The 27,650-nt window shown below is 39.6% G+C and overlaps 2 protein-coding genes across 7 annotated transcripts in view; both read left to right on the plus strand.

The window, feature by feature from the left end:
• The window catches only part of GONST1 (golgi nucleotide sugar transporter 1), a 44,409-nt gene extending 37,574 nt beyond the window's left edge, over window positions 1–6,835 (plus strand). For all 5 annotated transcript variants that reach the window (XM_087386040.1, XM_087386039.1, XM_087386042.1 and 2 more), the window contains 2 exons: window positions 5,823–5,920; window positions 6,133–6,835. In XM_087386040.1, the coding sequence (XP_087242166.1) occupies window positions 5,823–5,920; window positions 6,133–6,176 (142 nt within the window). In that variant the 3' untranslated portion in view covers window positions 6,177–6,835. The remainder of the gene's footprint in view (window positions 1–5,822; window positions 5,921–6,132) is intronic.
• A 15,132-nt stretch (window positions 6,836–21,967) lies between these two features.
• On the plus strand, window positions 21,968–26,007 carry LOC147893557 (uncharacterized). Of its 2 annotated transcripts, none has more exons than XM_087385684.1 (8): window positions 21,968–22,218; window positions 24,397–24,474; window positions 24,664–24,752; window positions 24,898–24,972; window positions 25,121–25,182; window positions 25,293–25,352; window positions 25,492–25,689; window positions 25,777–26,007. In XM_087385684.1, the coding sequence occupies exons 1-8, from the start codon at window positions 22,096–22,098 to the stop codon at window positions 25,854–25,856; spliced, it is 765 nt and encodes a 254-aa protein (XP_087241810.1). In that variant the 5' UTR covers window positions 21,968–22,095; the 3' UTR covers window positions 25,857–26,007. The 2 variants fall into 2 exon arrangements, with proteins under 2 accessions (XP_087241810.1, XP_087241809.1); XM_087385683.1 differs by having other exon boundaries at window positions 21,969–22,218; window positions 25,290–25,352.
• The last annotated feature ends 1,643 nt before the right edge of the window (window positions 26,008–27,650 follow it).

Here is a 27,650-nt window from a genome sequence, read left to right on the forward strand (position 1 = left end):
AGAGGTTTCAGTGTACAAGAGGGAGTGGAAGCTCCAAGACTACTCATAGAGAGAGAATAAATTAGAGAGAGATGGACTCAAGAGTCTACATAAGAGAATATCTACAAGAGGGAGAGAAGGCTTATGGAAGAGGCTTGAGGAGACTAGAGCTACAGCAATATGAGGCCTAATGGTGGAAGAGATGATGAACAGGGAGAGGAGGGCTTCTTTTATAGAGATTTTGTCACCCTCCTTCACCCATTTACAATTGTTGCCTGTAGATTTCTTTTCCCATTAATCACATAAGCCCGTATGTCATCATTCATGTCCTTTTTGGCTACTCTTGCCATGTGTCTCATCAAAAGATGCCCAAGACTCTTAAAATATTGAGAAAGTTAAGAGTCTTTCCACATGGAGCCCATAGGGACCCTCTCTTTTCCATATGTCCACATCCTTCTTATTCCACATAGGAATTCTAGAAGGATTCCTCTTGACTCCACACTCCTCCACATGCTTTCCACACGCTTGGCATGTGGCCTCTCTTATATTATTGGAACACATGGACATGAGCCTACCTCTTTATATGACTCACTCTTCCTATTTTCTAAAAATCCCATAATATCAAATACACAAATAACTCTCATCCCATACCAAGATATTTATCATTCTTATACATGGTTTTTACAATGATTCATTCCACTCATCCTCTTAATTCCATACAATATCTTAGAAAATAGAAATAAGTAAGAGCAGTTAGGCTATCACTTGATACTCAAACTCTTATGAAACATAGAAGAAAATAATACCAATGCCAAATAAAAAATATCAATTTTTGGCGTCACATCTTTCTCCCCCTCAGTAGATCCTCTCTAGTGTGACAGAGAGGGTCTGCTGGTTCTCAAGGTGGTCGAGCATAGAAGAATTTAAGGCGATACTCATAGGTGCGTCCGGGTATCACCATGTCATCAACATCCTTAAGCTGATAGGTTCCATTCGTGAACTTCTTTTCGACTCGACATGATCCCTCCCATCGGCCGATAAACTTTTTATCTAGCCGCTTGTCCAGACGGCTGTCAAATCTCATGACCAAATCTCCTTTTGCAATATTTTTCTTCTTGCGTAATTTGGTGTCCAAACGGGCCTTGCGCCTTCTTTGAGAAGCTTCCAAGTTTTGTAAGGCCTGTAATCTGCATTCATCCAAGGCTTCTAGCTGTACCAAGCGTTTAGCATAGGCATCCTCATGTCCTTCTATTCTTGCAACAGCAGTGCAAAGACTATGTATCTCCAATTCAATGGGCAAAATGGCTACTTTTCCATACACTAGTTGGAATGGTGTAAACCGAATAGCTAGCTTGTGTGTGGTTTTGTAAGCCCATAAAACTTCTGCCAAGTGTCTATCCCTAGTGTCTACAAGCTTTCCCATTGAATTGCACAACAATCCATTTGTTTTCTCAGCCAAGCCATTACATTGGGGATAGTATGGCGTGGACATGCTATGATTTATCTTTAGCTTATGCACCACATCTTCAATTAGTTCATTTCTAAAAGAAGTTCCTCCATCAGTGAGAATTTTCAAAGGACAACCAAAGCGTGAACAAATTTGATCAAAGAGAAATTTTGCAACTGTGCTTGCCTTGCTATTGACTGTGGCCTTGGCCGCTGCCTACTGAGTCGCATAATGTGTGGCCACCAATAAATAATGCTTGTCCTGAGATGAGCGAGGGAGTGGTCCCACAAAGTCCAACCCCCATCTCTCAAATGGTCCATATGCTGGAATAGGCTTTAAGGGCCTAGGAATCAACTGTCGCCTTTCAAACTTTTGGCATACTTTACAACTTCGACTCCATTCATATACATCCTTATGAAGGCGTGGCCAAAAGTAACGTGCATTAAGAATTCTCCTAGCTGTGTTGGCTGAAGCAAAATGTCCGAAGCATTCATGACACATTTCTAGGATTCTCCTAGTCTCCATGGGATGGACCACCCGATGGAGCACCTTATCTTTTCTCAATTTATAAAGAATGGCATCATCAATAGTGCTTCTGTTGTGGAGTTAACCCTCGAGGAAACATGCCTTCTTCCACATATTGCTGAATATCTTGCAGTTCTGGCCATTCAGTGTCTACCAAAGAAACCACCCCTCGGTCTTGTACTACAATGGCTTGAGTAGGTAACTCATCTGCCCTTTGATTTTCTTTTATGTTTATATGAACAAACTTGCAAAAATCAAATTGACTACATAGTGTCATAGCCTTTTGATTAAGCTCCTTTAAATGAGGACTTCTTATCTTGTAATGCCCTTGCATTTGCTTTATAATAAGTTGAGAATCTCCTCTTACTTTCAATTGTTTAACTTGACTTTGAAGACAACCCTCCAAACGAAGAATCAAAGCATTATACTCAGCTACATAGTTAGTTGTGATACTTGGAAGCTCTTGTCCTCTTGTCCACACCTCTTGACCTTCAAAATTCATCAAGACTATCCCCCCGGCTCCTTGTTGGCGTGAATGATCAAAAGCCCCATCAAAATACAAAACAAGAGCTGTTGGTGGTATATCCCTTTCATCTTTAATGTTCTCGTTATATTTCTTTTCTTCTCTTAGATCCTCCCGTCCTGTGAGCAAATCTGCGATAGTGGACCTAGTGGTATTTTCAGTGACAAAAGACTCTTGAAGCTCTGACAACCATTTTGCAAATCTCCCCCCAGGATTAGGCTTGCGAACTAGATATGCTAATACAAATTGAGAGGTAAGGAAGAAAAATGGCCGAGGTAATAAATAGGAGCGAAACTTTCTGACTGAAAACACCAAAGAGAGGGCTTGCTGCTTCATTTCTTCATACCTTGTTTCCACCTCTGTAAGCTGTCCGCTGACATAACAGATGGGTTGCATCCTACCTGCCTCTCCTTTTTGTAGCAATACAGCACCAACTGAATGCAAAGATACACTTGGATTTACATAAAAGTCTTGAGACCAATCAGGGGGCTTCAATATTGGGCCTTTACTCATGGTCTCCTTAAGTTGCTAAAAAGACTCTTGTTGCTCCACACCCCATTGGAAAGAAACTCTTTTTCTTATCAACACGTTAATGGGATGCACACTCTGTGAAATCATCACAAAAGTGTTGATAATACTTGCTTTTTCCTAGAATTCTACGAATACCAGTGACACTCTCAGGACTTGGCAATGCCATGATTGCTTGAACCTTGTTAGGTCCATTTGCAGGCCTTCTTCAGACACAATATGTCCCAACAAGACTACTTTTGTTTGAGCCAAATGACACTTGCTAGGATTTAGACACCCTTTTGCTTCATCAATCCTAACTAAGGCCATCTTTAACTTCTCCATGTGATCTATGCGCCGAGAATAAATGCAAAAATCATCCAAAAACACCCTTATGAACTTTCCCTAGTAAGGCTCAAGGACTTGATTCATGAACCTTTGAAATGTAGCTGGTGCGTTGGTCAACCCGAAAGGCATGACTCTATAAGCAAAAACTCCCCAAGGTGTGACAAATGATGTCTTCTTTTGATTCTCCTCCCGAATGCGAATTTGAAAGTACTCAGAATACCCACCACATACATAATACATCTCATGCCCTGCTACTTGGTCTAGTATTTCATCTTGGAATGGCAAAAGAAAATAATCCCTCTTAGTGCATGCATTCAAAGGACAAAAGTCCACACAAACCCGCCACTTATTTTCTTTCTTTGGTGTGACAACTACAAGAGATATCCATTCTGAATCATCAACAGGTATGATGAGGGAGAGTTTGTTCTAAAGTGTGACAGCGGGCTTGACCATCGCCCTGATGATAAGTTTTTGGTAAGGTGGGAAGGACCTTCTGTGATGCTGAAGGCCTATACAAATGGGACTTATGAGTTGAAGGAGCTTAATGGGGAGTTACTTGGGGAGCGGGTGAATAAAAATTGTCTTAAAGAAGTTTAAGGCGAGATGAGACATATAAACAGCGATAAAATACAGTGAGATAGATTGCGCTGTGGATAGCTCGTACGGTGTAATTTCTGCTTCAGTTTGGCAAAAAAGGATTGGGGTGTTAACGTGAAGGGAGGGCAAAAGAGAAAGGTCGTCTGTTTGCTGTCAAGGGGGAGGATCTCGTGTGGAAACAGGTTCAGGATTGTACAGATAGCTTGGATGGAATGAAGGACAGTGTGCTGTTTTGGGTGCTCACATGGAGTCTCCCTCCCTCCTTCACCCCTGACACTTGAATTCATAGTCGCAAACTTTCAATTGCATCCTAATACAGACATACTTGTGTGTGTGCGTGAGAGAGAGAGAGAGAGAGTCAGTCACTCACTTTTTTGTAAAAGAAACTTTGCATCAAGAAGAATGTACAGTCATAGCTGTCCCAGAGTCAGTCAGTCACTTTTTTTTTCTGGGGTGAAATCCGTGTATATTTATATTTAAAGAAGCTGTCTCCAGGGTGGAGATCAGCAAATACAAGCTCAGAAAACTTCATTGTAAGACAAGTAGACAGTGTAATCTATCTGAGAAACAGGCAGGCAATCATAAAAGGATTGCTTGAGTGACATCCGGAAATAGTAGAACATGGAAAAAGTAGGCTCTCGAAACACTCGGTGGTTCCTGTCTCTCCACAAATTCCGGAGTGCCCAATATCGACCCATGTGAAAAATAGATCAAAATCTGCTCCCCGTGGGCGAATGCCAAAGATCCAAAAAAGCTTGCCAAAGCAAGCAGTGGGAAAGCGGGCTTGGAGGCGTCGCTGAAGAAATAGCAGGTCATGGGTGACAGGGAAATTCCAAAAAAGATGAGGCAAGGATTCCTGGGGAGCCAAACATCTGTGACATAGAGCAGGAGCAATATGTCTATGTGCCAAGAGTTGGCCAAAAAGAATAACTCCAAGCATCACTTGCCATAGAAAGATCTGCTGACGAAGCGGAAGTTTGCAGGACCAGAGCTGCTGCAATTTGTTACGCCATCATTTGGCATTACGATGCAAAGACCAAAGCTGATTCGCATGATGCGATATCCAAGGAGGAGGCATCAAAACCAGCCACCTAGATATCTGCCAGGTGTAAGTCAGTAAGGCGATACAGAAGCTCCAACTTGGGTACCAGTAAAAAGCAATGAAGCACCTGAGAAAGATAATGCTAGAGGGGTCGATAATGCATTCCCAATCCAAACTGTCTGGCTGCCAAAGGAAAAGGCAATATAGTACCGTCATCAGGAAGTACAGCATTCACAAGAGCAATTCCTTTTGATAAAATAACATGTGAGCACGTGGGTTACTGCATAGCGAGGGGTCGATCAAATGCCTTTGACCAGTGCAGGTTCTCAGCTCGCAAGGAATTTCCATCCAGAGTCAGTCTCACACACACACACACACACACACACAAAGAGTGGCTAGACATTTAAATTCTTTCATGGCAGTTTCCAATTTTGGGGGCTCTTGAAATATGTTACTGCTACATATAACGTTTGTGAATGGTTTTTGTGTTTTGGGGGAATTTACATGCTTATTACCATGCTTGTAGATAAAGGAGGTTATTTTTACCGGCCATATCTGTTGTCTTTAGATGGATTAGTCGTTTTGCACTGCAAGTCTTTTCGTCTTGCAATTAGAAAAGAAGATACTCTTATCAATTGATGTTATACTATGAAAAATGCACTGCTGCGTTATGCTGGAAAGTTAGTAAGTGTTTTTTAAAATATCATTTGCCACTTCTGTATTCTTGTCCCTTGTCCTTCTCCTCTATCGTCAATGTAGGATTGGGTTGAAATAGTTTTTCACTTCCATGGCATGCCATGATACCCATGAATGCATGCTGAAGCATTTTTCAATTGGTAATGATTTGCTTGCAGCTTGGTAGGTTCATTAAACAAGATCCCCATATCAATTGCTGGCATTGTCCTTTTTAAAGTGCCTACGAGTGTCTCAAACCTCTTGAGCATTTTTTTCGGTAAGAAAAACTACCACTTCGGTTACACAGTATTAATTGTCGTTACACACAAGTATACTTATTTTATTTATCATCTTCTTCACTCTTATTACACATTCTTGTTTACCATTGCTAACTTTATGGATGGTATCTTTACACTGCTGGTGTAGATATGATGAGTTTAATTTTTCAAGTGTTCCTCAACTAATTTCAATTTCTTTTATGGAATATAGGACTTTTTGCAGGTGTTATGTTTGCCAAAGCAAAAATGTCCTGAATACATTTTTATAACCTGAAGGGTAGTGGCTTTTATAGTCGAATGACCAGCACTTTCATTCTGAAAAATGGTGAGATATGAAGAAAAAACACTACTGATGTTGTGTCTTACTTTTTCCCTTGTATATGAAGTCATAATTTATCAGCTTGCAGAATCTATATGTTAGAGCGTTTCCCGTGTCTTTTGGAGGAGTTGATGTTAGAAAATATAAAAGAAGTTAGAGAGGACATGACATGAGTATACCTATCAAAGCAAGCAACGTCAGAGCTTGCTACATTCATTCCAATCATATCACAATTCTAAGAATCAGGCATTCTTTTATAAGTATCCCTTGCTTTGTGAAATTTTATAATCATAGGTTTATAGTGTTACAGCCCCACAAGAATGGATGAATTTTTTGTTCAAGGCTGTGAAAAATGTAGGACAATGGTGCTCGATGCTTTCTATATTTCAGGCAATCTAGAACAACTCTGACAGAAAATTTTAAGTCTCAGTTGTATGAGGATTTGAACATATGAATAGGAATGTGGAAGAAATCTTTATCAGTATCAGCTGATGTGCATATGAATATCAATGGCAGGAGGAATGTATATCAACTAGGAGCTGCTTTTAGTTTATCTGTATTCAGACACTGATTGATGCAGCTTTACTTTCATGAGGTGCAGGTTGTAAACTTCCTTCCAGCTGTGTAAACTCTGAGTTATTCTACACTAATTGCAAACAGTCTAGAGAGTCCACTTAGCAGAATTTTGAATCAATGAAAATGTGCAGTTTGAGCCTGGAAGGCACCATTAATGATCCGAAGTAGAAATCTAAATAATGTACTGTCTAGAGCAGATGATATTTGTTCAAGTTTTATGAGTCTTTCTGTGAGAAGGCTGGCATGTAATTGTAGACACGAAACAATATTGAATAGGACTTTGGAAGTGCCACTTTTGCTAACAAGAACTACAAATCTGAAAAATGCATGTTCTTTGCATATAAATTATGTTAGTACTGCAAGTCAATTTTCCAGCCTTGATTGTAAACTCTGTAGGACGATCTGCTAGTATTATGAGTCCCTGATATCAAATAGGACTTCTAGAAGTGCCACTTTTGCCAACCACAACTACAAATCTGAAGGATGTAGTCGTATATTACTTGCGTTCAAATTTATGAAGTACTGCAAGTCAACTTTTCAGCCTTCACTTCCTGTAGGAAGGCTAATTAGGATTTTGGAATTGCCAACTTGATCTCTGTTAAATTTTCATGTTCCTCTTCCTATTCCGATTTCTTGATCTCGAGATGGAATATATCAAAATCATTTTATGAACGAAACATGTATTTAGCTATGCTTCTCATTTTTCTCTTTACTGTTTTTGCATGAATTGACAAGTCCATTTGATTTGGAGGGGCCTTTGAGGGAGGTGCATGAGTAGCTATTTGATGAGGTACATGAGTAGCTTACGGAGCATGACAATTGAATTGTCTCACAACTCGTGCTTCTGTTAGGCGACATTTTTACACTTTTGCAGGATAACCAAATAGCATTCGGGTAGGCTCACAATGGGAAGCAAATATCCCTTAGCTTGGTTTGCATATGGTAATGTTCTGCAAGTGGATTATTACCTATGAGATTCAACAGAAATCCACTTTTTCTTAGCCTTTTAAATGGTGTAGAACAGACAAATGAAATTGGAGCTCAGAACAATGAAGCGAATCCCCCAAGGTCAGCTTGCATTTCATGACTTTCACAAATGGACTAATGTCAAATAACTTTTGAGTCTAAACATGAGTGCACTCTTTATTATCCTTTCTTTGTGTTTCTAGTTAATGATTTGCAGTTCATGCAAGCCGTTTAAAGCTTGATTGTTGGTCTGGCCAGTGGTGGTGCATTGACAAAATCGATGCAGAGTATCTGAATTGACAGACACATGACATTGATGGACAACATAATGTATAAATGTTGAATAGCTCGAACATGACTAAGAAGCCATATTAAAAAGCAAAATCTGCATTTGTTACTGCGTTGGATAGATTCTATTGTCATGGATGATGCCAAACATCAGAAGCATAAGCCTTTTATGCATCTTTAAGTATGTGCCATTCATGTAGCTCATGTGCTGGATTAGAAGGACTTCAAGAGGTGTATCTTTAGTGGTGACTAATGATGCCTCTGATGGAGCCTCTCGCTAAGTGGTAGACGCATTTGGGACTGTGCCATTTATTGGCTAGTAGTGCACCTATGATTGCATCAATACTTGCTCCAACAAAGAGTGACAAATTGCATTACCAGTTGCTAAAGTCTTGCACATTAGGAAAGCGGCTCAAAAATTTGCTCCAAATGCAGATCCTTTGAATTGCATCAAAGGTGAATAGAGCGTGTAGAAAGGGTTGCTATACATTAGGTCCAAATTTTGTATTAAATCTACTTAGAAATATGCGTCGACTTAGGTTTGCTCTTGCCCTTTAGAAATGTAGAGTTGTACGTCGAATATGGACAACTCACAAGATGGAAAATCTAGAGGGGACAAAGAAAAAAGTAGCGTGCAATTCTGGATGAGCACTTGGAAAATCGGTGACTAGCACATCAGAGCATGCTGGAATACAATGAAGGAGGTCTCCAAAAAGCAAAAGAAATTAGGGAAAAGCATAGAAGTGGAAACTCAAGTCACTAGCCTCAAAGTAGACATAGAAATATTGAAAACATGTATTTTACTTGAAGAAGGCGAGATTCAACCTCCTTTCAATGAGGACTTGAACACACTGAAAGCAGAGAATGAGAAACTCAAGAAATATATATTTATGGTTGCCCTACAAGTCACACTATACATGGGAAACATGATGAATTCTCCCAACAAATAAACAAAGGGAAGACATAAATAGGGACAGAGGTAGTTAGGAATGGCACATTAGTCCCCAAAAAGAAATTCATTTGTGATGCCCTAGAGAAGGAAGACATAAATGTTATCGCTAGAGGCCTAGCAATGTGGGATACTTCGTTGGCAGATGCTGAAGCATTAATCACTAAGATAGGGTCAATCTAACCTGTGGGGCAGCAGCTTGGAGAATGGGTAAGGCCGATGCATTGACGAGTCTGGAATGCGGTAGATACGTCCACCTGCATGAACATGAGGACAACTTTGAAGGGGACTAGGATATATATGGATGATGACCTCACACGTTTACTGTAAGAGCATTGAAGAGAGAGGGAATCATCCGAGTCATGGTAGCGAGGTAGGAAGGAAAATGGTTTGCATGCAGAGATGACAAAGTCATCATACGAGAGAAGGCAGAAAGGAATGATGGATAGGACATGATGATGTCGAGACTACAAGATAGGGGCACATGACAGATTGAATATGGCTATTTGGAACTGTAACTACATGCTTTAGATTAGGAATTCTCTCCATTATATGGTATCCGAATGGAGAGTGTGCATGAAGGGTCGACCAAACTTTGAGTAGTTCATTGGCTCCAACTTTTTGGAATGGTAGCTTGGGCTTCAACTCTCATGGAGAAAGGCTTGTGGTCAATTGTCGTTGGACCTGATAAAAAGTCATCCAACAACCAAGGCACAAAGGTCTCTTAGTGGCAAGAAAAAAGTCTTTGAATCGTGGTAGAGCTCTCAAAAGTAAGTATAACTAGCATCTCGCCTATCTAGGGAGAACTAGATTGCAATCGACACGTTCTTTGGGTCTTGGTTAAAAAACTCTAAAGTCATACTCAATAAAGAATTATTTGGCTTAAAATGTACGAGAATACTTCTCTTGGTAAACACTTTGGCAAACTTCGTTCAATCACAAAGCTGAGAACTAGATTGCAATCAACACGCTCTTTGGGTCTTGGTTAAAAAACTCTAAAGTCATACTCAATAAAGAATTATTTGGCTTAAAACGTCTGAGAATACTTCTCTTGGTAAATATTTCGGCAAACTTTGTTCAATCACAAAGCAGTTGACTAATCTCGGAGTACGGGTTGAAGAAGACAATTCTATGCTGTGCTATTATTCCTTACATACAATGAAATCCCCAAGATACTATGAGTTAGTAATGAAGCCAATTTGAATTAATGATTTTGATTTTGTTGGATTAGGAGCCCCGTCAATCAACTTTACCTTATGAAGGCTATATTTGCAGGTTTTTACTTAGTAAGAATAAGTTCATCAAGAAGGAAAATCTTTAGCATATTGTTGAACGTATGGGAAGATACCTCATAAGGATTACTATTGCTTCAAAAAAAGAAAAGATATTGAGAAGAAGAATGTTGCAGCATACATGGTAACAAGTGAATACGTGGGACTGTGTGCTATAGAACCACACGTGTGATGATGATTATGCTTTCTAAACAATCTGATGCTCATAATAGTTTAGGTTTATTCCTGATTTGGTTTCTAGGTTCATCTATGATTAGCTTTTAAAGAATCATACTATTATTTATGGGGTTAGAAGTCTCTTTGTACGAGATACTATCTCTTTATTTTGTGAGAATAATGTGCTCTTGAGAACTCAAACTTGTGCCACGATACTATTCCGATCTTTGTTAGTGAGGCACTTTGGTTTTTGAGTCTTCATTATTTTTTGGATACAATCATTTTGAAGCAATGTGATATTTTATGCTGCATTCTACCTTCAATTTTTGAGAGGTTAAAGAAAAGCAAACCTTGGTAGAAGTCAATAAGAAAAAACCTTGTTAGGGTCAATAAAATGCCGTTGTAGGGTTAAGTGCACATGTCAATTGCATGCATGCATGGCAAATATTTCAAAAGCTGCTAACATTGCAAATGTCTTGCTGGTTTGTGAATCTTCTAGTTGAGGCTTGATCCTCTTGATGGCTATGGGCTAGCTTCATGCTTCATCAACTTGAGGCTAGCTATCAACCCTTATATCTACTTGTTTCTTGTAATGGCAAGATGCCAATGTGAGAGCATGAGTAGAAACTTATCATATAGCCCTCCAACAAGTCCCGCAGGTCTGAGATGATAGGTTATATTGCTTCTAACAGCTTTCTATTTCAAAGAGATCTCAGTTTATGCTTTACTTGCAGCGGCGATTGTGTCTGTCCCTATTATCCAATACCTCAGAGGTTTCTCTCATTGCATGATTTAGATTATAGATTCTATCCATCACCTTGCTTGAGTCTCGTGCACATAGTCTTGTGCTTTTTAATCCTTGTATATGTGTGTGAGCATAGAATAGGGTATCCTTGGACACAAGGCTTTGGTATGAGTGGACTTGACCCTATGCTTCAGTTAATTCTCCATGACTTGAGCTAATAAAATAGAGGAATAATTGATTATCATTTCTCAAGCTCATTGTTCAAGTTCTTACACGTAGTTCCAAGCACAAATGCATTGCCTTGTGCTCTAGATTAGGTTAGTTTAACAAATGTAGCTTTGCACAAAATATTTTAATCGCTTTGCACAAAATATTTTAATCATACTCAGAATTTTGAGTGCTTATGGTTTATGATCTCATGCACATAGGCATAGCCTTGCACTAGTGATGCTTAATGTAAGTTTGCATACATAATGGCTTGGATCTAATGACAAGGGCACGTAATTCGAGCTATAACCAAGAATGAGTCAAGATAATTCTCAAGCACTAAGTAATTTTGAGCCTTCAATGTGGGCTCTAGTACCCCAAAACTTATGCATCCGAAGACAAATTCATCACCTGTGCTAGGTTAGGTGGAGGCCATTTAATACCATTTCAAAAAACTAATTTGGGGCTTAATCTTGCTAATGGATTGTCAAGCTAATATCTTTTGTAGTTTGGTGACCTTCATAATTGCAAATATGCTTGTGGGTTGGGCACAATGTTCATGGTCCCTTGCATGAGCTTAGGTGGAAATTTATTGAGCTAATCCCTTCCTTAATTTGGTAACCTTCAAGAGTGCAAATAGCATGGTGGGCTTTCATGAAAGAAAACAAAGGAGTGTGGGTTGGGCACAATGTTCTTGCATGAGCTTAGGTTGAAATTTCAAAGGAATTTGAAATTTGTCAGTTTTGATAAAAAACTCAAGCTATTGAGGATGATACTTGAGCTAGTGGGCTCTTATATTTGTTTCCCATCTACATCCCTTCCACTAATTCATGCATTTTGCTTATGATGTAATCTCATTTTTGAAACAGGGTTTCTTGAAAAAAACCTAGTAAATTGGTTCAAAATGTACCTCTTTTTTCGCTCTTTTCTCAGTTCATTCCTACAAAATGAACCTTAAGAGGGGAGTCCACACGGGGTCCTACCTCATTATGGGATCCTTTTTGCAAGCAAATGGGTAAAGTTTTGATTAAAATCAATCCTTAAGGGTTTGTTATGTAACTATGGGTCCCTTTTTGCAAAAGGGTGCAAGCTTTGAGGCCTAAGGATTGTTTTGTCTCCTTCCATTTGTGAAGAATGGTTGAGAAAGTTTGTCAATTCTGGTAAAAAGATCAAAGGATTAAGGAGCTAATGGGCTCTTATATTTGTTTCCAGTTTGGGTTTAAATCAACCTAGCATCATGAAGGCTCCTCCCTTGGTATTAGCTGCACATTCCTTGCACTTTTGCTCACTAATTCATGCATTTGCCTTATGATGTAATCTCATTTTTAAAAGAGTGTTTCTTGAAAATAACTAGTAAATTCATCTCTCCTTTCACTCCTTTCTCTAGCTCATTCCCAAAAAACAAACCTTAAGAGGGGGATCCATGAGGGGTCTTACCTCACTATGGGTTCTTGTTTGCAAGCAAATGGGCAAGTAAGCTTTTGAGGCCTACAGTGGATTTTTTCTCGTTGCTTTTTCACTCCTAAAAGTCAAACCTTAAGAGGTTCTTATGTCATTGTGGGTTCCTTTATACAACTGCATGCAAGCAAGCTTTTAAGGCCTATATGTTTCCTTCCATTTGTGCAAAATGATTGGGAAAATTCCTTATACTCCTCCTCAACAAAATAATTGGAGGATGTTTGGGGACTAGAATTGCGACATAGACTCTTGGTTTCCACAGAAAGTTTGGTAAAGTGAGCTTTTACTCTCTCTTTCTTGATTACATAACTCAAAAAGCATGATAAACCCTATTTTTTCCTTAAAAGCATGACATATCATACTTTCATTTAAAAGCTCAAGTTTTTTGGTCCAATTCTTTCTGCAATGGGTAGATGTGGGTTAGCAACTTCCTTGGAAACTTTTTTCAAGATTCTATTCTAAAAAAATTTCAATTTTAGATGTATCTATGTTCAATTTTCAAGTGTAGGCTATTCTCACATATAGGTTTGGCCAATGTACCAAAGTGCCAACTTGGCCCCTTAATATCTTTTAACTAGCATCAAAGTGCCCATCCTTGCTTCACACAAGTATTAAAATTTCCAACTTCCATTGGCTCAATACATACAATACTTGTCACTTTTTACCCCAAATCTCAAAATATTCAAAGAGTTTTTTTGCAACATTACCACTCATAAGTGTTCCCATAGCTGAAAGAAGCACAATGGAGAAATTTTGGTAAATTTTTTTCCAAATTTTCTATGGATTTTAAACTTTTTATGCTCCTTCAAATTCTTTTGAAAATGAAGTCAATAGCATAAAATTGAAAGTAGTTTGCCTAGGCCTTAAGTTATATTTCCATAGAATACAAGTTCTTCCCTAGAAGACAAGGTCTTCCCTTGAATTTCACTCATACCTTTGATGGTGTTTTCCCAAGAAATGGTACCAAAATGTTGTCCCTTATTTTGTTTTTTGTATTAACTAAGGTTTTTGTACTTCCAAGTGTTCTGTGAGCTTAGGGTAGTCTCTAAGAATCTCCCAGTTGATTTTCTCTTCTTCGCTTAGTGCCCTATACCATTGGCCTGCCTTAACATCTAAGATCAGCCCAAATGCATTGACTTTGTCTAAGTCACCTATGTCCCCGAAGGTCTTTCAAATATGCTGGAACCTCTCAACATGGGACACTAGATCTCCCTCTCCTAAGAATTTATCTATAAGCTTGGAGATGGTGATGGGATGTATCCTTAAGCATTGGTGTCCCTTCTCATAAAAGATGGTGGTGTGGCCCCCTCCCTAATGCCTACACTAGGATCCTCATAGCCTCAGTTGTCATATGGCCTTATGGATGTGACAAAGTTTTGGCCTTGTGGCATAAACTTTCTTGGCCATATGTACAAAGTTTTGACCTCGCGGCATAAACTTTTGAGAAAAATATGCTCATCAGGATTTTGTTCCCATCAAAACAAGGTCTTGGCCACCTGGTAAAACCTTTTTGAGGTTTCTCTCTTGTCTGGCCATTGTGGACCTTTAGACCTTGTCAAAATCCTAATAATTCAAGAAGATTTGGCCATCATGAAGATTTGGCCATACGGTCAAACCTCCTCTAGGTTCCTGTTGTATGTCTCCACCAAAGTTTTTGCATAAGGTGGAAACCTTGCATCCCTATCATTTGGAAATAGGATTTGACAAAGTTTTGACCTTGTGGCATAAATTTTGTTCCCATCAAAAGAAGGTTTTGGCCACCCGGTGAAACCTTCTTCATGTTGGTCCCTTGTCTGACCATTCTGGACATTTAGATCTTGTCAAGTTCCTGACAATTCAAGAAGCTTTGGCCATCATGAAGATTTGGCCATACGGTTAAACCTTCTCTTGGTTCTTGTTTTATGTGGATGCACATCCAACAAAGTTTTTGCCACAAGGCAGAAACTTTGCATCCCCATGTTTTGGAAATAGTATGTGATAAAGTTTTTATCTTGTGGCATAAATCTTCTCCAGGTTGCTCCCTTGGCCATATGGAAAAAGTTTTGAAGGGGTGAAAGCTTCTTCAGGTTGTTCTCTTGTCTAGCCATTGTGGACATGTAGACCTTGTCAAAATCCTGACAATTCAAGAACCTTTGGCGATCATGAAGATTTGGCCAGATGGTCAAACCTTCTCCAGGTTCTTGTTGTACGGGTGTGCATATCCACCAAAGTTTTTAGCACAAGGCAGAAACTTTGCATCCCGTTCTTTGGAAACAGGATGTGACAAAGTTTTGGCCTTGTGTCATAAACCTTCTTGGCCATATGGAAAAAGTTTTGACCTTGTGAAACCTTCTTCAATTTGCTATCAAGAAGCTTATTTGGTCATCAAGAAGCTTTGGACATTAAGGTAGCTTTGGACATTAAGGCAACCTTCATGATGGCCAAAGCTTCTTGAATTGTCTAGATTTTGACATTTGGTCACTTGTAGCATAGGGCATTCTTGAGTCGTAGGGTAGTGGACTTGTAGCATAGGGCATTCTCGAGTCATATTCTATTGAGAGAAGGTGTGAAGCATGTATATGTTAAAGTATGGAAGAGGTTTGTTCCCAAAGGGTCAAAGATAATTGTTTGAAGGGATTTAGGGATAGAGGGAGGTTATAGGATTCAGGGCAGAGGGATTTAGCAAAGGGTAAGAGTGGAGAAATGCTTTTCAATTGCCAACTTAAAGCAATACTGCATTGATAAAGTTTGATCTAGGAGTTAGTGTTAAAAAAAGACATAGGGTACAAGGATTCAAGGTTCGAAGAGGGGTATAGGGTCCAATAGAAAGAGATGGAGAGTTTAATGGACAAGTGAAAGGGGGGGAGAGAGAGAGAGAGAGAGAGAGAGAGAGAGAGAGGGAGAGAATGCTATGGATCTTAATAGTACAAAGTAGAAGGAGGGTCTAGTGAGAGAAGGAGGTGGGTTGCATGGGATAGGCTATTGCGTAGTTGGAAATGCAAGGGAGAGTGGACACTTGGAGAGAGGACTCATATAGAACATTTGAATTAAGTGCAATGCCCAAAGTGTATGGGTTCCCACTATACATGGGGCATTTATATATGTGCCTTTGCTTTTATTCTCTGCTAGATATTTTGTGATTATCACATTGAAGGGTAAGGGTGGCTCTACAAAATTTTTAGGTCTACCAATTTGCAACTTGTGGATGCTTTTCCTTTGCTTTTACATTACCCAAATTGGGAACCTCCACATTAGACTCATTAGAGTCAACAAATTCTCCTAAGACATTCTGATGTGGAATGTTTGGGCACTAACAACCTGTCTTTTGGCATCTATGGCATAGTGAATTCTCTCGATCATGTGGGATCAAACCACTTAATTCTTTTTCATCACCGTCTTGAGCCAAGTGTCATTAAGAGCCTTTGTGATTTTCTTAATTAAAGCATCTTTGATTAGTGGAGGATGTGGTTTAGGAGGAGTCGGCAAGAAGGGTGCTTGTTGAAGAGGTTCTGGAGGAAATTGTTGATAAGATGGCATGCATGCTCGAGGAGCTTATAGAGACCATGCATGAGAGATAAGGAAAGCCACAAAGGAAGGGGAAGGAAACCCTTTTGTCACTTAAGATAGTAATATATTCAATTCAAGACGGCCAAAAGTTGATTATACCAGAGCTAGGAGAGTAATCTCCATTCCACTAGGGGAGGGGAAGGTAGCCATGTTGTAAGATCTATTTGCACTTTCTTTTTTGGTAGTCAAATGTGCCAAATCAATCTTGGTTGGGTTCTTCCATTTGATCTTGAGTGATAATTCATTGGCTCCCGCACATACAAAGTGATACTGATAGGAAAAACTTGCCCAGTTGAGTGGCTTGGAGGCCATCAAGGAGTGCATCTGCCCAATCCACATATTAGCACACCACCTTTCCTTCCTATTGCCTAGACTTAGCAAGTTGCAATGCACATTGATAGGTCCTAACTCTTTTGGCGTTGCAACTAACAATGGCCAACTCTACTTCATTGAATTGCTCATTTTTTGTACCAAACCTTTGCAAGCCCGTTAACAAATGTGGGTACATCACCAACAACCACCTGTCTTTAGTTAAACGTTCAATGACACACAAAGCCACTTGAAGAGTCTCAAATATTTCTAGGCCATTCTCATTCATCCTCTCACAAAATATTGATATTTCATCCATTGCAAAAATATTCCTAGGAGATTGTCATTATCCTCTCCTTGAATATTGATATTTCATCCATTGCAAAAATAAATAAGGACACAACGTGACATTGTGAAGTTTAAGTCTATTCACATTGGGTATTGTTAAGGATGTGCCTTCAAACTAGAATTTCTTTGAACTACACCCCCCTCCAAGATCTCATTTTACAAACTTCAAGTTCATATGCTTATCTCCTTTCACACTTTTGTGACACATACAAATATCAACCAAAGGTTTGCTACGAAGTCACAAGATACCTTGTCTCATTCTCCCAATTCCAAAATATTAACACTTTGGACTTATGCTCATCTACCTCCGTTAACTCATGGTCTATCCAAGTGGAAGGTTTATCCACAATTGAGAGCTTTCTACTTCAACCATGGAGCATCCATCCTCTTATGATACATGATTATTTCCACATTGCCTCTCACATAGTCTAATTATTATATGCCATTTTGATTGAGTACAACACATACCCACACTTTTTTTGGTGTGAATTCTATTTGTATTTATATTACAAGGTGGTGTCCTCAGAATGGGAACATGTAATTACAACATCAAAAGATAGTGCTATAAGAAAAGTATGCATAATAATCCAAATTTCAAGCATTTAGACAATCAAAGAATGATTTCTACAAAGACATTCGAAAGAAAGAAAGCTTGGCTATAGATGGATCACCAAAGGCTCTATGGTTTCTATCCTTCCATAGAGTCCAAAGTGCCTAGTAGAAAGCCCATGCAAAGAAAAGATCAAACATCGGCCAAATACGGGAATCCCAAATAATCAAAAATACTTTCCAAAACATGCACCAAGAAAAGGTCCCCGTAAATGCTACTATAGGAAATGCAAGAAGCTTTGAGTCTAAGGGCACTGCCAAAATAGGTGAGCCATGGATTTGCTAGGAGCCAGACATATCTGACAAATAGCAAGAGAAATATGTCAACGTGCCAAGATTTGTTCAAATGGGATAACTCCAAGCATAACCCACCATAAGAAAATTTGTTGGTGAAGAGGGAGCTTGTAAGTTCAAAGTTGCTGCAATCTCTTCTGCCATGACTTGGCATTTTGAATCAAAAACCAAATATGATTTGCATAATCTAAATTCCAAGGGGGAGGCAGTAAGATGTTATGCGAATTAACAATCATGATTTCAGCCAACAATGAAGGACGGTAGCTCGAAACTTGTGGATAAAGGGCCCAATCTATAAGGTGATACATGAGCTCAAGATTGGCCATTGGTAGAAAGCCTTGAAGTATCTAAGAAAGGGAATGCCAAAGAGGCCAATAATGCAGTACCAACCAAAAAAGGTGGCTTAAAAAGGAAAAAATAACATAGTACCAACATCATTAAGCACATCATCCACAAAGCGTATCCCTTTGGACCAAATAAAATATGAGCATTTAGGCTTGTGCAAAGCCAACAGGGCTTATCAAACACCTTAGACCAATGTATACTCTCAACATGCAATGAATTTACATCAATAGAATCACAACCATGCCATTTGCAATGAGAAGTACTTCTTTCCAATCCAAAATCATTATGATTACAAAAGGGCTAACTTAAGGAAATCCCATTGTGTTAACTGTCAGTGGCCAAAGGCATCAATGATCAAATGTGAGCGCAAGTTACGCATCATGACAACCGAGAGTTGATCAACTATCAGTGGCCAAAGGCATCAGTGATCAAATGTGAGAGCAAGTTATGCATCATGACAACCAAGAGTTGATCACCTCGCATGAATAGAAGCATCATTTTCCCCCATTAGACAAAAAATGTATGTGAATATTAAGGATTTTGAGGCCCCCATGAATACTTGGTGAATAGAGGTACATTAGTCCCTTATTGCCATGCTTGGACCAACAGAAGATCTCTAGAATATTGGACATGAAACATGTAATATGCTGCTTGCCAAACATCATCAATGGAAAATCAAAGATGTATATGAGCCATCAATGGATTGGAGAATGCGGAAGTGAACATGCAATGGCCAAGTGGCTAACTTCTAGTATTCTATTTTTCTTTTCCAGCTTAGCAAGCACCCAATGTGTTTGCTGACGACGAGTGAGCATCCATCTCAAAGGATAACCAAGATAACTTACAAGCTACATAGGTGGCACAATTTCTCTAGGCCATAAAAGGTGATGCCATTCTTTAGTATGCAAAGGTAGTAGCTTAGATTCACTTGCAGACCCGTAGCCATACCATACAATGATAAAGCATGCATGAGTTGCAAAAGATTATGCTCAATATTCTTGGGATTAAAGAATTAATCATCAGGCATACGTACCATACAATTATAAAGCACAAATGAGTTGCTAAAGATCTTGCTCAATATTGAGTAAAGATTATTCGCTTTCTTCCATGTTTCTCCAAACCATGCCTGATGATCCCATGTATTGCAGCATCAGATGAGTGCCTATTGCATATAACAATGCACTGAGTGGGCATCCTTGGCATATCAAACACTGAAGATTCCATTTACCAAAAAGATCTCAAAACAGAATGCAGGTAGCTTTACTATCACGATATAGCCAATAAATGATATGCTGCTTTTTTTGTCCAAACCCTAGTAATTAATTGCATGGTCTGCAAAATAAAATCCATTTGCAAAGTCAAATGATTTGGCAATCTCCACTTGTGACAACATGACATCTTCCTGAGTATAATTTGCATATTCGATCCCAACATAAGCATTGGAAATATTATCCGTAATGTGCTATGGGAATGAACCCATATAGGGTAGAGTGTAAATGATCATGCAGGAAACCTTTGATTCAATTCAACACCATTTTGGCAACCAACTTATAGATGGCACACATGACTTTAGTGCCTCTGTCGATTCCCTTTCTTTGAAAGGTGTATCCTACTGCTAAGGACACCATAGGTCGAACATGTTGAAGGAGCTGATGCCGTGCCATTAGTATCTCATGTAAGTGGACCTTAAGATGACGAAAACCAGTTGGCATAGTGATTGACACAAGCTTGAGCCAATTGTTCCCATGAGGAAGTCTAGCAACCATCAACCATTTTCACCCTACCGATATTTTCAAATTGTCTCTTATAGTGAAAGCTTGTAAAAAAATATTTGGAAGAACGAGAAGGCCCTTTACCCAACCTTACTTTCCCATTTTTCAATTTTCACGTGGTCATTGTATGGTAGGAAATGCCTAGCCTAATGTAGACATGCCCTTTGCCTAGCCTTACTTTCCCATTTTTCAATTTTCCTATGGTCATTGTATGGTAGGAAATGCCTAGCCTAATGTAGACATGCACTTACATTTGGAGATACATCCCGCATGTTACTAATTTCTGTCATACGTTGACATGTGCTTTTGACCTTAACTACTACAATCACCCTCAAGTCACACATTATTCTTTCCATACTCACGAGTAACATACTACATGTGAGTGTTAAAGGTAATACATGCTTAAGCAACATCAACCAGGCTTTGTGCCCAAAGAGATGCAATGACATCATGTACCATCTCCTTATATTCCTCATGTTGTAAATGAGTGTTATTTACTACGACGAGCCTCGCCAGGGATGTTTCCTTGAAAAGATTCTATAATAAAATCCTAGAAAGTGGTCTCCCAATTACCAAAAGCTTGTGTATGAATCTTAGTGCACATTCCAGCCAGCATTTGTGTCCATGGCTCCTTCTAAGTTGCAAAAGTAAGTATCATGCTAGCTTCCGATCAATCAACACACACATACACACACATTTTTTTGGTGAAAACTATCTTGCTTTATATTACAAAAATTAGTCCCAAAGAAAGGGAATTTGTGCTATCACATATTAGAAGATCTCAATACATGAAAATTAAAGTTAGATAATTACGCTAGGAAGGGTTCAAGGGGCAGAACCTGTTTGATACGATGAACCCCAAACAATCAAAAGAGCTTGCCAAAGCAAGCAATAAAAAAGCTTGCCTATAGACGTTGCATGCATGCATGCACACAAAAGTATGATTTGCATTGGCTTGATACATTCCAAATCAGCAAAATACTTGTCAATTATATTATACTAATTTTTAGGTGTTTGCTTTAATCCTGAGACTTTTTTTGAGTCGGTGAATTGGATTCCCTTTGTCCTCTTCAACATATGGTGGCTGTTACATGTAAGCTTGCATCTTTGGCTATATCTCTCCTCCTTGTCGTTTCATCCCATTGACCCACTGAGCCCTCATATCATCTAGTTGGACCTCCTCTACTCTGCTATGTCCAGGAACAAACTCAAATGTGTAAAAATATGTGCCATGTCATTGGGCTCGATCAAGCTGGGTCTCCCATGTGACTGTCTCCCCATGCTCTTTGATATGACGCAACAAGTTCTCTCTATGTCGTTGCATCTCCATCAGTTAGAGACCAATGCTATACACATGTGCATAGTCGGAGGCACACATGCACACGGTTGCAAGACAAGCCCAACCCTAGGGGATCATGACCTGATTGATGAGTGGTGGAATGGTGGCCACTACTCAAGTGTACGCGTCGTGCACACACACTCTTCTTATAATCGTGCACGCACACACACACACACACATACACGTAGGTGGAGGTAGAGACGCACGTGCACACGCACACGCACACGCAAACGCAAAGGAGGTGACGAGGCAAGTGTACACACACACATACACGTAGGTGGAGGCAGAGATGCACACGCAAATGCACACGTGCACACACGCACATGGACATGAACACGCAGAGGAGGTGATGAGGCAAGCACACACAGAGACACACATACACGTAGGTGGAGGCAGAGATGCGCACGGACATGGACACGGGTACGGGCACAGAGAGGAGGTGCCGAGGCAACCACGACCTAATTCATGAGATGAGGGGGGGGGATGGTGGTCCCTGAGACACCTTACGTATGAGCTACTCGTCGTGTTGTGGAAGCAACAAAAAGAAGTAACTCGCAACAACAACAACAAGAACAAAGTCTCATCATCATCATCATCATCATCATCATCCTCATCCTCCCTCTTCTAAGCTTTGCTCCTGCTGCTCACTTCTTGCCATGGATCGTTACCAGCGTGTCGAGAAGCCCCGCCCCGAAACCTCCATCAGCGAAAATGAGATCCGTATCACTACCCAGGGCAAAATGCGAAACTACATCACCTACGCAACCTCCTTGCTTCAGGTTCGCTTTTTGGCTTCCTACCCTCGTTGCTCCTCGCCTTGCTTGCTTGATGGCGCGGATCAGGAAAATTTTCCCTCCAGTTTTGTTACGGCGCTGCAATTTTAGCAGGCTTTCTCATGCTCCCAGCGGGACACTGTCCTGTAAGCATCTAGATCCCTCGCTCTCAGCTCGTCAACTCTCGGCCTGTTTTCATGAAAGGACGGTGTGCACGAAGGTTCAATGTGCAGGCGTCGTTGTAGGGGCGCAGCATGCGCATACACAGAGAGAGAGAGAGAGAGAGAGAGAGAGAGAGAGAGAGAGAGTCGTTTCCCTTAAGCTAGAGGTTTAAGTCATGCTTTCTATGTGAATGAAGTTTTCAAATTGCTAGGTCGAGATTCCCAAGTGGTATACAAAGGAATGCTTGTTGAGTTGGAGTCAACACCCACACAGTTTAGGGGAAAAAATATGGCTGGTGTTTTTAAATGCAACTCTGCGTAATTTGGACCTACTGGCCGAACTTTTGCGTACAATACGAGCCAATAGTCTATTGTGTTTTGCATCGTGCGAAATCCTGCCTGGAATTTTCTCGCATTGAGACTGATTGGCAAAATTACTTGAAGCGTTGGTTGATTTTGTCTTATGTAGGCAAGTTGCAACGCATCTTACATCAGGTAACTGTTACTGTCATCACTTGTTTTACACAATCGCTTTTCCTGCACTTTGTGTAAGACACGCGAAACATTCATTAACACATTGTTTGTGCTAGGTAATACGGGAATGCCCTGCCTCCTAGGGCTAATTAGTATGCGTCTACTTGCTTGAGAGGCTGAAAGCGTGGCACAGTCGAGAATATGACCGTAAAAGTTGGAACAAGTTTAAGCCAATCGTCTTAAGCTACCTTTTGCCATAATTTCTCAACTTTGTTGCCTTACTATTGTCAAGTTGTGCCTCTATATCTTTTTGATGATCACCTGAGCAAGTGAATAACATCCTCTCAAAGATTCTCTGTTTATTTTACAAAATAGATAATACAAATATTTTTCCCTTTCTTTGCTGGTATTTTATCTTATTCCTTATTTCAAATTGGAGGTCATGTTTGTCGAGTTGCAATCTGACGAGTATCATATTGAAATTTGTTCATTTTATTGTCTCTCAAATTTTATTTGTGAAAGAGAGCAATCCTTGGTGGTGATTTGTTTGTCTATGAAGAATAAAAAACTATGGGCAGTATGCCACAAACTTGTTCTTTATTAACGGACTATGTATAAGTTGGACTTGCCAACTGAACTGCTGCGACCATGAGGCAAAATTCTGTTGTGCTTTGCATCATGGGAATGGATTTTGATGTTGTCGAGATTGCAAACCTGTTTTTCTGTATAATCAACCCAAGCTTTTTGTTGATTTTATCTCATGAAGTCAATTTACAAATGGATCTTGTACATTCTTGTACATGGCATGAGTTGTGGTTTCCAAGTTCGCCTTTTGTGCTTCAATCAGTTTATTATGTATAATAAAACTGGAATTGATTTTAGAGCACAAAATCTAGCTTGCCTTGGAAGTAATACCTTTTGGCTTGGTGGAACAGCCAAAACTTCCAAGCGGCACATTTATTTTGGTAGTAGTTCTAGCATATACCAAGCATAGCATACCGTAGCTGCTAGCCCAACTTTTTGTCCGCTAGTGGGACATTCCTTTTATCAGGTGAAGATATAAGTTTGCAATGTATTTTCTGATATTCTCATTCAAGTAGGGAATACCAGAATCAAGTAGCTGGACTATGAATCTTGTCCAGAATGCTTTTCCTCCAGGTTTCTTGTCTCTGTAAAAGGCTTGTGGATGTAGCAGGTCTTATTTGTGATACGAATGCTAGCATGTGTTATGTTTTGACTAAGAATTTGTAATGGTTACAAATAGATATATAGTTTATTACATTCTCAACTGAGTCAGAGGGAAAGAGTTATGCCTGTGAATATGACCGTGTGGCTGCTTTTGATATGCTGAGTGAAGTGTTGTCAATGCTTGTTTTGGTTAAAGGGAGCAGCCTGTCATCATTGCTACAGGTCTGGCTACTTTCTTTAAAATGAACTTTTTTTGCATGTACTTTGCGTTATATATGTGTGGAAGCTATTGACAAGGAGGGCACAAACATGAAGCCTTAGCTCTTCTTAGTGACTCTTGAGGGTTTCTTTGCTGTCACAGGACAAAGTGTCAGAGATTGTGCTGAAGGCGATGGGCCGTGCAATAAACAAGACTGTAACAATAGCTGAAATTATCAAGGTTGCTGTTGATATCATGCATTTGTAAATCCTGTTCATGTTATTAAATGTGGCTGTATGAATGCATGTTCCATCTGTCAAGTTCCTTCCTGTTTCCACCAACGTAAACGCCATGGTTATAGTGTGGTAGGTTTGACATGGCTTTGTGGTTTTTACCCGTCTCTGACAAAACTACCCTCCGTTATGGCAGAGGCGAGTTGCAGGTCTTCATCAGGTCACAACAATTGGCTCAACTGACATAACTGATACCTGGGAACCACTAGAAGAGGGACTCCTTCCGTGAGTGTATAGTACATTCAATGGATCAACAATTTAAATTTGTATGATTGGATATATTCTAGTCTTACAAAGGTACATTCAATGGATAAACAATTTGCATTTCTGTTCGGTGCAAAATTTTGAAGGAGACATCTCTCTACTGTAGGTTGGAAACAACTCGTCATGTGTCTATGATCACGATCACTCTCTCTATCAAAGAACTGGACACTACATCTACTGGGTAATAACCATAGATCACTATACATTTTGACTTTTAATTTGTGCAATGGTCTTAGGTTTCCTATATGTATGATTCTTTGTGATGGGTTTTAGAAATCTGATTTGTGGCAAAGGTCTGGCAAAATCATGATTGGCCTTGTTATCTGCAGTTACCAGCCACCTCTCCCAGCGGAGCTTGTGAAGCCATTGACAGACTTTGAAGATGAAGGAGGTGATTAACAGATATAGAAAGTGAATTGGAAGGCCTTTTATAAAGGTGTAGGTGTTTGCAATGGTATTTTCTCCAAATTTTAACGTATGGTGATCTGTGGATCTCAGAAGGTTCACCTCAGGGGGGAAGAGGAAGGGGCAGAGGAGGACGGGGCAGAGGCAGAGGAAGAGGTAGTGAACATATCTCGTTTGATGCCGCTTGCATACATCTGAACATTTGAATTTATCGGGATGGTGAATCTTAGGGGCGTGTATGCTTACTTTGAAGTTCTTCATGGCTAGCGTTAATACGAGTTTCTCTTCAAGACAGGTAATGGGTTTGGAGGGGACTACAATGGATTTGATGGAGGGTGGGGCCGTGGACGTGGATGGGGAAGAGGTCGGGGAAGGGGTCGTGGATTCAGGGGGCGTGGCAGGGGCTATGGTGGTGGAATTGATCCTCTGCCTGATGCCGGCGGATATGACGATGCTAATGCTGATGCAGTCAATACATTTTCTCAAGAACGCGGTAACGTTTTACAAATGCCTTACATCCTTTGTTTGCCTGCATCTACATGTGCTGGAGATCTTTAATCTTCAGACCTAGCTCTTACAGGTCGTGGTCGTGGTCGTGGTCGTGGTCGTGGAAGAGGCAGAGGCAGAGGAAGAGGCCGTGATTTTTGGGATGGAGCATGAACACACAAGAAATGTATGATTGAATCATTCATTGTTGTAAGACCGTCAAATTGGATACAGGATAGATGTGCATTTAAGAACAGGGAAATAGGCTTGCTTTAATGTTTAAAGAGTTTTAGAGCTCTAAGTGAGAGCCTAGTGTGAGAGGTGGTTCTGTTTTTGTAGATTGTTTTGGAAATGTCATTTTATTCATTCTTGTGAAGGCTAGTATCCGTTTAGGGGAATTGAATGGCCAGCATTCAAATTCTGTTGTATTTTATCCAAAGTCATTCAAAAAGCAAAGCATTCATTTGTGAATTTGTGAAAATTAGATTGGTCTCTACTGGCTTGAAATCAAGAGGCTCCTGAAGTGTGTCCTCCAACTTCTTGATGCTATCAATCTTGTGAAATTTACAATAGGGTAGTTAGGAGTTAAAGAGTGGATAGTAAATATTTATTACAACCACTTGAAAACAAATGTCTGAAGCCAATACAATCCACGTTGGTTACAATGTGGATAGTAAATATTTATTACAACCTCTTGAAAATCAATGTCTGAAGCCAATAGAGTCCACATTGGTTAGCACTTGAGTTACTGCAATTAACAAATGCTTGATGCATTTGTTTTTCTTGAAGGTACATAGGCATTACATTCATCTCATTTTGTGGTCTGTATAGTAACTTAAAAATACGTGTGAATGAATCTTGACTATACAGCTCTGTATGTGTCCCTCGAAAAAGATTTATGAAAGCATGTTTAATTTTACATCAAAGTACAATGGGATAACTAATGTTAGATTGGAGGATATGGATCTCAACGAAGTTTTACATGAACCGAAAGGTAATGAGATACTTTGGACTTCATCTCAATCAAGTAAGTTTTACCTGAACCCAAAGGCAATGAGCTCCTTTGGAGGCCATCTCAACCAAGTGTGTTTTACCTATGTTTAGACTTGCATTATCATGGAATGTCTAGCATTAAAATGCAACTTTTTTGGTAAGATCTTGTACAACACCAAGATCTTGCACCTTTTCTGGTATGATCTTACACAATTCCAAGTAAGATCTTGTACAATTTTTTAATTCATAGTGCATTACCATTCACGTTTGATAAAGCTTGGTTTTATAACTAGCTTTTGCATACTTGTTTTTACTAACTCTTACTTCTGTTCTCTTAATGCATACTTGTTTGTACTAACTCGTTCTTCTGTTCTCTTAATGCATACTTGTTTCTATTAACTTGCACAAAGCCTAATATCAAGTCAAGCTATGATGATCATGCGTCAAGATGCATGCAGGTATATGTACTCAAAAGAATCTTAGTTTTCATGAATTTCTTGTTTTCGTATATATTCAACTCCATATAAATATTGTAAAGTTTAGAATGGTTTTATAAGCATTATTAGAAAAAAGACTCTCCGACTCATTTCTTTGTCTTAGTTGATCTTCTCTACAGGGCATCAAAGCCTATGGTGCTCCATCCTCTCCTCTCATGAGTATCAATTCCTTGCTTTCATCAAGGCACAAGCCAACCCCTTGAGACGGCTCACATTTGTCAATTTCATTTTATATACAAAGCTCTCATCTTTGATTTACTTAAAAACGTTCGTCATTATGAGCTATGGAGAGAGAGTTATGTTATTGGTGTTCCTTCGCGTGTGTTTTGGTGATTCTCATGAGAGAGAAAGAGAGAGAGAGAGAGAGAGTATATTATTATCCACTAGGGAGTAGAATATGATCTATGGGACCAATGTACACTAGCTAGGGATTGAGAGTCCATAGTTGGCATCTATGCATTTATGGTCCATGGTTGGG

The sequence above is a fragment of the Dipteris shenzhenensis genome, chromosome 15, assembly GCF_047967505.1.
Source record: "Dipteris shenzhenensis isolate YYH24624 ecotype China chromosome 15, Dip_SZ_1.0, whole genome shotgun sequence".
NCBI classification, from domain to species: Eukaryota; Viridiplantae; Streptophyta; class Polypodiopsida; order Gleicheniales; family Dipteridaceae; genus Dipteris; species Dipteris shenzhenensis.